The following is a 9,601-nucleotide window of genomic DNA, read 5'->3' as shown; positions in this document are numbered from 1 at the left end:
CAATAAACAAGCACTGTCAAGGACAAACCGCCCATGCCCCGTTGCTTGCTTCTTCTTCCCCAATCAATCAATCTCCTCACGATCAAGATCTACCCTTTGCTTTGCTTCTTCAGACGCTACAATCCAGTTCGATCCAATCCGCACAGTGCACGCCCAGGGCGCACTGTGCCCGCGGGTGCGTGCGGCCGGCGGTGCGTCTCCCTTGACGGAGCGTCATCACTGCCGATGGCGGCGAAGTTGACGCGCAGACCTGCCGACGGGACGGCGTCCTACTGTAGCAGACGGGCTGGGCGTCGTCCCCGTCCGGCGGTCGGCGGTCGGCGGTCGGCGCCCGGGACCCGGAGACAGCGCCATGTGCTGCCCCGGGCCTCCCTTTCCAGCTCAAACATTTTCTTATTTATTAAAACCTTTTTTTCTCTCCCTCCTTTCCTTTCCTCCATCGGACAGCTGCAATAAACCAAAACCAAGTAGTAGTCTACCCTACCAGCTGCAAGTCTGCCATGCAACCAATCGGCTGATTCATTTCAGCTGGACCTTGCTGATGAAATCCCAGTCCGGCGCCCAGCTACCAGCAGCTCATTAGCTCGTCTGATCATCTCGTCCGTTTCAGACGGGGGACCACGCCTCATGTCATGTGGGGAGATCGCAAAATCGGGTCCGCTGATCTCCCAATTCGCGATCCCCGCTGCAGATACCTCTCGCTGTCTGCCCTCCCCGATTAAATTAAGGCTTTGTTTGTTTTCCAAAAATTTTGTTAAATTTCTGTCACATCAAAAAGAATCTTACTATTTTGGAGTATCAAATAAATTCTGTTTATAATTTTTTTTAGCTGAGTGCTAATTCGTTAGACGAATCTAATGAGCATAATTAATCCATGATTTAATAGTAACCATCCACTAATTATAAATTAATATACCTCATTAGATTCGTCTGGCAGTTTAGCTCCAAAATTCTACCTCAGTATTAAATAAATTAATACTAAAATTTTCTTTAATATGACACAGACTAAAATTTAGCCCTTAAAAACAAACTAACCCCTTGAAACTCAATCGGCCGTGGGCCTGCGCCGCACTGTGCGCGTTGGCCTCCTCTCCTGAATCATTGCCTGCTTTTATTTGCAGCGCTATCTGTTTTCGCTTCTGTTCGCTTCTCTTTTTCTGACTTATTTCGACTTATTTTGACTTATTTTTTTATATAGTACTATTAAATCAACCGAAATCAGCCGGTTTTAAATCAGCCGAACAGCCCCGAGTCTTTCTCTCCTCGGGTGGTCCATCAGCTCTGAAGCTCGCCAGGGAGCTGCCATTTGTTGAGCTAAAGCCTACCCGGCTACGGCAATCCTCCGCTCTGGTGCTTCCTTCTTGCTTAGTTGCTTCTTCTTCTTCTTCTGGAGGCGGCGCCCTTGTTCAGTCCTGGTTCCTGCCGAGGGAGAAAGCTATCCAACCGCGGAGGGGTCGACCAAGCGTCTGCGGAATCCGTCAGGTTAGTGGAGCTCTCTTATCCTTATTCACTCTTCTAGTTTCATTCAGAGGAAACTTTGCCCTTTGTTTCTGTTATTGCAATGTCTTGTTCTCCATGGCTGGTATTGGTTCTTCCATTTCTTCTTCAATCCTTCTTGTTTCTTCCCTCAGAGGAGATAATGCTCATCTCCCTACTCTCGCAGGCTGCATTTTCTTGGCGTTGGGGAGAACCTGGTTATTCTGTCAGGGTTTAATTTAATCCCTTGAAGTTGCGGCTCGACGGGGAAGATGAGATATTTCCCGCATCTGCTGCTGATTCTGGTGGTGTTCCTGATCCTGGGCAACGCGCGAGCACAATCCAAGCCGCTTCTGATCAACTGCGGCTCGGATTCCAGCAGCACCATTGTCGACGGCAGGGCATGGGTGGGGGACTCCCGCTCTGACGGCGCCAACTTCACTGTCAGTTCACCAGGCGCCATTGCCCCGGCTCCGAAAGCTGCTGCTGGTGGAGAGGAGGATGTGTACGGGGACCTCTACAGGACTGCTCGCGTCTTCAACGCGTCGTCCAGCTACAGGTTCAGGGTTGCCGCCGGAAGCTACTTCCTCCGGCTCCATTTCAGCCAGCTGTTCAGCAATCTCAGTTCCAAGGAATCGGTTTTCGATGTCACGGCCAATGACCTGAAGCTGATCTCCAAGTTCAGTGTCCCTGGAGAGGTCTACTGGAGGAACTCCGAGATCAACTCCACCAGCAACGTCATCGTCAAGGAGTACCTTCTGAATGTCACCTCTGGGAAGCTGGAGGTTGAGTTTGCTCCTGATGCTGGGTCGTTTGCCTTCATCAATGCAATGGAGGTTGTGCCCGTGCCCGGCAGCTCGGTCTTCGATTCGGTTAACAAGGTGGGTGGTGTTGGGTTGAAGGGCCCTTTCAGCCTTGCAGACAGTGGCATCGAGACCATGTACAGGGTGTGTGTTGGAGGTGGCAAAATTGAGAGGAAGGAGGACCCGCGCTTATGGAGGAAGTGGGATTCAGATGAGCATTACATATTCTCTCTGAATGCTGCTCATGCTATCAAAAACACATCCAACATAAGCTATGTGTCAGGTGATGATTCAACCTCCGCACCACTAAGGCTCTATGAGACGGCCAGGGTAACGGAGGAGACGTTCGTCGTGGATAAGAAGTTCAATGTGTCATGGAGGTTCAATATAGACCCTGGCTTTGATTACTTGGTCCGGCTGCATTTCTGTGAGCTGGAGTATGAAATGCCGGAGCAGCGCAAGTTCAAGATCTACATAAATAGCAAGACTGCTGCAGAGAACTATGATGTGTTTGCAAAAGCTGGGGGCAAGAACAAGGCTTTTCATGAGGACTTTCTTGATGATGCCTCGTCGCAGATGGACACCCTTTGGGTTCAGCTGGGTTCTGAGTCCTCTGCAACAAGCGCTGCAGCTAGTGATGCACTTTTGAATGGCATGGAAATCTTTAAGGTCAGCCGGGATGGAAATCTTGGCCACCCAACAATTAGAATTGGGGGTACGAGTGGTGGCATGGTGAAACCAAAGCGTAGCCCCAAGTGGGTACTAATTGGTGCTGCTGCTGGTCTGGTGATGTTTATCTCAATTGCTGGTGCTATTTATTTCTGTTTTTACCTTCGACGGAAGAAAAATACCCCAGCTAACATAACCAAGGACAACCCACCAGCTACACCGATGGCTACAAATGCTCGAGCCTCCCCAACTCTTCGCACGACTGGAACATTTGGTAGCTGCAGGATGGGTAGGCAATTCAGCTTTGCAGAAATCAAAGCAGCCACCATGAACTTTGATGAGTCTTTGGTGATTGGAATTGGGGGTTTTGGCAAGGTCTACAAGGGTGAAACTGAAAATGGCACTCCAGTGGCAATCAAGAGGGGCCATGCACAATCTCAGCAGGGTGTCAAGGAGTTTGAAACTGAGATTGAGATGCTCTCAAGGCTGCGACACCGGCACCTTGTGTCCTTGATTGGCTACTGTGATGAACAAAATGAGATGATCTTAGTTTATGAGCACATGTCAAATGGCACCTTGAGGAGCCACCTTTATGGAAGTGACCTTCCTGCTCTTACATGGAAGCAAAGGCTTGAAATCTGCATTGGTGCAGCACGGGGGCTTCACTACCTTCACACTGGACTTGATAGGGGCATAATCCACAGGGATGTCAAGACTACTAATATTTTGTTGGATGATAATTTCGTCGCGAAGATGGCAGATTTCGGTATCTCAAAAGATGGTCCGCCATTGGATCATACTCATGTTAGTACTGCTGTGAAAGGGAGTTTTGGTTACCTTGATCCAGAGTACTTTATGAGACAACAGTTAACACAGAGTTCAGATGTGTACTCTTTTGGTGTTGTGCTGTTTGAGGTGCTATGCGCTCGACCAGTCATCAACCCGACCTTACCAAGGGATCAGATAAACCTTCCTGAGTGGGCTTTGAAGTGGAAAAGGCAAAACTTACTTGAGACCATAATTGACCCTCGGTTAGATGGAAATTACACACCAAAGTCTGTCAGGCAATTCAGTGAGATAGCAGAAAAATGCCTTGCAGATGAGGGGAAGAGCCGGCCATCAATGGGTGAAGTCCTGTGGCACCTAGAGAACGCTTTGCAGTTGCACCAAGCGCATCTGCAAAGTGCAACTACTGATATTCTATCAGGACATGAGCTGAAGCTCTCTGATTCATCTACTGATATGCGGTGCCTGGAAGAAGAAGAATCTGCTCATTCAGACTGTCAGGATGCAGATGGGGAAGTGGTTGATATCAAAATTGAGGTGCCAGGGGCTGTTTGAATTGGTCTCAATCGACTGAATAGGGTGAGTGTCCAATTAACAATATTGCTCAGCTGCGCTGCCATCTGCAGTACTGTAAACACCATATATGGTTACCCCAACAATATACTGAAACTCTTTTTGTTCAGTGGGGTTGATTCTTTCTTTTCTTTTCTTTTCACTTGTTCTTATGCTGATGTAGAAAGTGCTAAATTTGATTGATTCTTTTGTAATGTTCTGGAAAGAAATGCAATGGTAAGCATTACTTGAGAGATTTCTGCATGGAGTTAATCTTTTTTTTTAATGGTATCTTTCAATTCTTTCATCGATAGAGTTTCAAATCTATAAAACTTCACAAGTGTCAGCTATTTTCTTGGCCACAACACATAACAACATTACTTATTTAAGGATTTTTCATTCACATCTCCTACGGATTCTAGTGACATAGCTGGATACAGATATATCTAAACTAAACGACACTGCATGGTTCATAGTTTATATTTTCTGAAGCTGGGCTTCAAGAAGCCAAGGCGCTAGTATTGTAGACAAGAAGAGCACCACCCAGCAAAATTCCAGCAAGAGTGATTGCCCAGAGCACCAGCCCTGTCTTTCCTGCATAAATCAAGGAAGGAAGGTTATTAAAAAAAAGTGCCTTGAAAACTGAAACATCAGAAAATTCTGAAGTAGCAGTGAGCATTTCAATGTCGTTACTTTGGGAGGGTTTTCTGTGCATACCTCCAACATAAACGTCGCCGCTTGGAGACCATTCTTCTGGGTTATATATTGGGCTACAGGAAAAAGATTAGTCTCGTTCAACTAAGTCCGCAAATGAATTATGAGTGTTGTTCGGGTCCATTTTCAATATTTTCATTCGTTTCAACATTGTCCTAGTCACTATTTCTTGCTGAAAAGTACAGTTCTCTTCTTACCAGATCTGCATAATTTTGTCTTTCTAGGCGTATAGCCCGCGCATTTGCGCGGCTAGTATTGAAAATTCAAAAATTTGCACGTCGTTGTATCCTTACTTAAAGGTTATACTATTTTTTTTTACCATACACCATCCTGTTCATTATCGTAAATTATGTCTTATTGTTGATTAAAACAATTCAGCTATAATCAACCTATAATAATAATTTGATTTGTTGAGCTTTAATAATATTATGCAGATAATTATTCTTATTTTCATTTTATTTTGATTGATTGTTGTTAGCTTTAATCTTTATTAATAGTATATATTTGTAACTGATACATAGCTAAATGGTATTTTATATTTAATTTTTCATAATGGCATTGGTGGGTAATTTTTAATTAGTCACATGGGTATTTTAGGCTAATTTTTATCGTAATGGCAGTGGTGGGTAATTTTTATTTTTCTATTTTTCTCCGATTAACGTGAGAATTTCTAGACCTTGAGAGCAAACGTGGAGGCTCCGTTTGTTGGCCAAATAATAAGATAATAGATTTTCTAGCACTAACATCAGGGTTGTGCTTATAGAGTTTAAACTAACTAGAGAAGCTGGTGGTGTTGGTTATTGGTGTGGGGGTGAATTTTACCTGTACCCACCAACATTTGCTCCGTATTTGCTGGTGAACTGGTAGACACCCTTCCCCTGGTCAAAATTGGAACATAATAAGTGGCTGCGACGTCTTTTCTGTAAATGTTCTCTTTTTTGCTTGTAACCTCAACACTTACCTTGGCTGGCCTTCCAGATGCATCAACACCATCCTTTAAGTTCAATCCTCCTGCTGGGCCTGTATGTTAAAAGAAAAAACTTGTTAGTATTCAATTCCAGTACAAATGTTTAGTTCATGCTGTAATACTATCCTTTGAAGTTCGACTTTTAAGAATGGTCTGTGCATGCATGAAACAAGGAACAACATGTGTCAAGGCGGCAAAGGAAAAAAAATATGGCAGGTACTTCAGGTTCCCCAACATCTGTAATTTAATTCCAAATGCCAGATTCTGTTTCATGCATGTACTGACCGAAAGGCTGAGAAGTTTGGATCTTCTTTGCTTTCTTGGCCATTACTCTGAAGGCTGAAGATCTTGCTGATGGCTTGACGCCTGGGAACCTCGATCGATCCAAGAATAGAGATGGAGATGGTTTCAAGGCCAAAGAGGCCATGACAGAGGCTTCCATGTTGTATGATTCAATGATTGTATGAATGGCTCAAGATTACTCCATTCCTTATGCTGTCAGCCTCTTTCTTTTCTTTGGCAAACTTGTGTGTAGCCCTTGCTTTAAATACAGCAAGAAGTCAGGTTAGAGGTAGCTGCAAGTGACCAGTGACTAAGCTCGGTCTGACAAGTGTCAGTTGCTGTGTGGTGCCGTGGATGTTTGATCAGTCTTTGTCCTTCACATGACTGACTGAAGATGGTGGAATCTGAAGGAAACGTCTAGCTGGTGATCGGATAATCCTGAGACTCTGCTTGGTTTCTCCAGCGATTGCGAAATGTTATTTGTTCTTTTGTTTTTTTTGAACAAACGGCACTCGACGAGTGCGTTTCTATTGATATAATACAAAAATATAAGACTACAGTCCTGGGAGGCCATAGGCAGGAAACAAAAAAACAACAAACTCGCCCGGTTGGATTGGGACGTCAACACGGGTTACCGCTCAACTATACTCACTGGCCGGTTGGATTGGGACATCAACACGGCCAAACTCTATTCACAACGACGACAGAGGAGAAAAGACACAACCGCAGCTTCCACCCACAATCGCACTCTTGCGGTTATCGAAACATCTGAAGTGTTCCAGCATTGATAGAGGAGCAGAAGGGGCAGACACCACCACACCAGGAGGCCACTGCCGTGCAGAACCCAACGCCGCAGCGCTGCTGCACCCAAACCGACCGCCTGACAGCATGAAAAAACACAAGTCCAGAGCAACCCAACGCGCGGGGGCCTCGCCACTTCCGCCATTGGACGCCTCTCTCGCGTGCGCGGGGACCTCCAACCCGCCACTAAGCACGCCTCTCATGTGTGCGGGGACCTCCAACCCGCCACACGGCATCATGCTCCGTACTCGTTTCAGGGATTGCCGTCGAGGCAGCAAGAAGAGGTGCCCCCCCCCGGAATTGAACCAAGCCGCCAGACCACCGTCGTGGTTCAAAATCATCATGTTGCTTTCTCCCTCGCACGAAGACGCCGCCCTCGAGCCAGAAGACCGAAGATGTCGCCCGCGCCGTCTTCCGACGTTGTACCGCACCGGAAGGGTTCAGCCGTGCTGAACACCCCGCCGTGATCCGCTGCAGGCCAAGTCGTCACTGATTGTCGTTGCCGCTAGCGCCGTCCTTCAAACACTGTCCCGCACCGCACTGGAGACTGCCACGCAGCTCCAGGCGCCGCGGAACGCTGCAAGCAGGCGAACAACAGCCGAGTGATGACCCCCGACCACCAATAGAAGTGCAGGCATCTTGGTGTGAGGTAGGCAACCCCTTCTCCGCACGCCCTCCGACAGGTTTGTCACCACCGGTTGAAGCAAAACGCGAGCATCAGGCCGGCCAAGTCGCCCAGCGGTGTCTCTAGAGACGACGCCTCTAAGGAGGTCACGATGCCCACAGGCGCCGCCGTCGCTTGTCCATGAGCTGGACCGGGTTTTCACCCAGAGACCTCGTGCAGGAGGGTTGCAACTCCAAAATGACGCCCTCAACAGGGAGAGCGACGCCGGGAGGTGCCGCCGCCATTTCACCAGAATGAATCCGGCGAGGGCTTTCGCCCGGAGTGCCGGCACCCCACTGCACGCGTTCGTCGCCTCAAGCCGGCACCATCACTGTGACCACCCCAACCGTGGGACGCCACTGTCGAAGCTCCACAAAGCCCGTTGCCGAAGCTCCATCTCCCTCCGCCGTCCTCGCGACCCGGCAACGCGCCGGCGCCACACCGCACCTCCTCCCGGCCGGGCAGAAACCGCGTCGCTCCCGCAGGCGGCACGAGGGAAACCTCACTGCGCCGCCGCCGCCGGGCCCTCCTTCCTCCTCCGCCTCCTCCTCACCGTCGCCCGAGCTGGGGGCCGGAAGTCCGGAACCAGCAAGGAGGGCGGCGGCGGGGCATCCCGGCCGGGGAGCGTGCGTGCTGTGCGGGCGGTGGCGACGCGTTTCTCCAGCGGCTCCTGGGGGCTGCCCCTATTCTCCGTTGGCCGGATCCATGGTCCCTAGGGGCGGATCCGACACCCCTCTGGGCGGATCTGCGGCCCGGGAGCCGGGGCCTGTGCGGGGGCGTGCCGGCGCCGGCCTAGCGGAGCGTGTGGCCGCGCGGCCATGGAGGTGCGGCGCGAGGCACAAGGGGCCGCGCGGAGCGGCGGCCTTGCCTGGGCGCGTGTAAGGTGGAGGCGCGGAGCGAGGGGCCGCGAGGAGCGGCGGCCTTGACTGGGCGGCGAAGTGACGCGGCACCCGGTGGGGCCGCACCAGTGGCGACGGGAGGCGGCGGAGGTCACGCGTCACCGGCGTTTCTGGCCACCGCAGTGGAGCAGTGGCGCGAGGAGGAGATGCGGCGCGGGCCGAGGCCGCGTCGCGTGTGCTGGCGATTTGTTCTTTTGTGACTTGTGAGTCAGTTTTGCTAACTGAAAATTTTCTGAACATCTATACCATAGAATCAATTTCATACATTCATTTCAACAGTTTGTTGTCTTCAGTTCCGTTACGGTGTCGTCGTAGGCTCGCAGCCTGCAGGGATCAAATCCTGAATCCTCGTGAAGCAATCCAGAATGCTTGAATGCTTGGTTTTGACCGTGCCATAGGGTGGGAAACACGTATCTAGATATGCATGAAGACGCTAACAAAAACATGGACAAAATAGAGCAAACGGTCACCTAGGTGCATGTAAAAAAATTGAGCTTTAAAAAAAATGACTCCCTGAGTTTACGATTTTTTTTGATCGAGTGTTGTTGGGCTAAAATTGGGCCTGAACCATTCATCACCACCAGGCCCAACAGAAGATCCATGATTGTAGGAGTAGCTTAGTGTGGCGGTCTCTCCTCACGTGCAACGAAATGGTTTGTTGCAGTTGCAATCAAAACAAATAGGAGTACTAGCATGCTACTGACTAGGCACTAGCTGCTAGCATCTTGCAACATGACTCCAACAAGTTGTAATTGTAAGGCGAGATTTATGCAAAAAAAAAATTGCATAGGTGTGGCAGAACCGCCAAATTAAACCATCTAATTAAGTATAATGGACATCATTTACACACATCAGGCGCATTAACTTAATTAAACGTAACTTGATAGTCTACTTCCAAAAACACGGTCCGATCGAAACATCACCAGTAGTCTCGCATAACGGCGAGCGCAGAGAGTACAAGTATGAGTAGTTTACAAAAGTAGGATAC

The 9,601-nt window shown here is 48.9% G+C and overlaps 2 protein-coding genes across 2 annotated transcripts; one reads left to right on the top strand and one right to left on the bottom strand.

Moving 5' to 3' along the window:
• Positions 1–1,257: 1,257 nt before the first annotated feature.
• Positions 1,258–4,550, top strand: LOC120661719 (probable receptor-like protein kinase At1g30570). Its single transcript, XM_039940643.1, has 2 exons — positions 1,258–1,482; positions 1,664–4,550. The coding sequence occupies exon 2, from the start codon at positions 1,749–1,751 to the stop codon at positions 4,287–4,289; it is 2,541 nt and encodes an 846-aa protein (XP_039796577.1). The 5' UTR covers positions 1,258–1,482; positions 1,664–1,748; the 3' UTR covers positions 4,290–4,550.
• A 35-nt stretch (positions 4,551–4,585) lies between these two features.
• Positions 4,586–6,666, bottom strand: LOC120661757 (photosystem II 10 kDa polypeptide, chloroplastic-like). Its single transcript, XM_039940690.1, has 5 exons — positions 6,253–6,666; positions 5,962–6,020; positions 5,823–5,878; positions 5,004–5,056; positions 4,586–4,880 (listed from the first exon to the last, which is right to left on the bottom strand). Exons 1-5 carry the CDS (start codon positions 6,407–6,409, stop codon positions 4,786–4,788), a joined length of 420 nt encoding a protein of 139 aa, XP_039796624.1. The 5' UTR covers positions 6,410–6,666; the 3' UTR covers positions 4,586–4,785.
• Between the last annotated feature and the right edge of the window lie 2,935 nt (positions 6,667–9,601).

The sequence above is a fragment of the Panicum virgatum genome, chromosome 2K (assembly GCF_016808335.1).
Source record: "Panicum virgatum strain AP13 chromosome 2K, P.virgatum_v5, whole genome shotgun sequence".
Lineage (NCBI taxonomy): Eukaryota > Viridiplantae > Streptophyta > Magnoliopsida > Poales > Poaceae > Panicum > Panicum virgatum.
The sequence above is the reverse complement of the archived record's forward strand: the minus strand, read 5'-3'. Positions and strand labels throughout refer to the sequence as shown.

What these genes read in the sequence shown, in the direction of transcription:
- LOC120661719 (XM_039940643.1), top strand. Translation starts at nt 1,749, where the DNA reads ATGAGATATTTCCCGCATCTGCTGCTGATTCTGGTGGTGTTCCTGATC.
- LOC120661757 (XM_039940690.1), bottom strand. Translation starts at nt 6,409, where the DNA reads ATGGAAGCCTCTGTCATGGCCTCTTTGGCCTTGAAACCATCTCCATCT. An exon ending in CATCTGGAAGGCCAGCCAAG is followed by an intron (nt 5,879 to 5,961) that starts GTAAGTGTTGAG and finishes AATTTTGACCAG; the next exon opens with GGGAAGGGTGTCTACCAGTT. An exon ending in GCAAATGTTGGTGGGTACAG is followed by an intron (nt 5,057 to 5,822) that starts GTAAAATTCACC and finishes TTTTTCCTGTAG; the next exon opens with CCCAATATATAACCCAGAAG.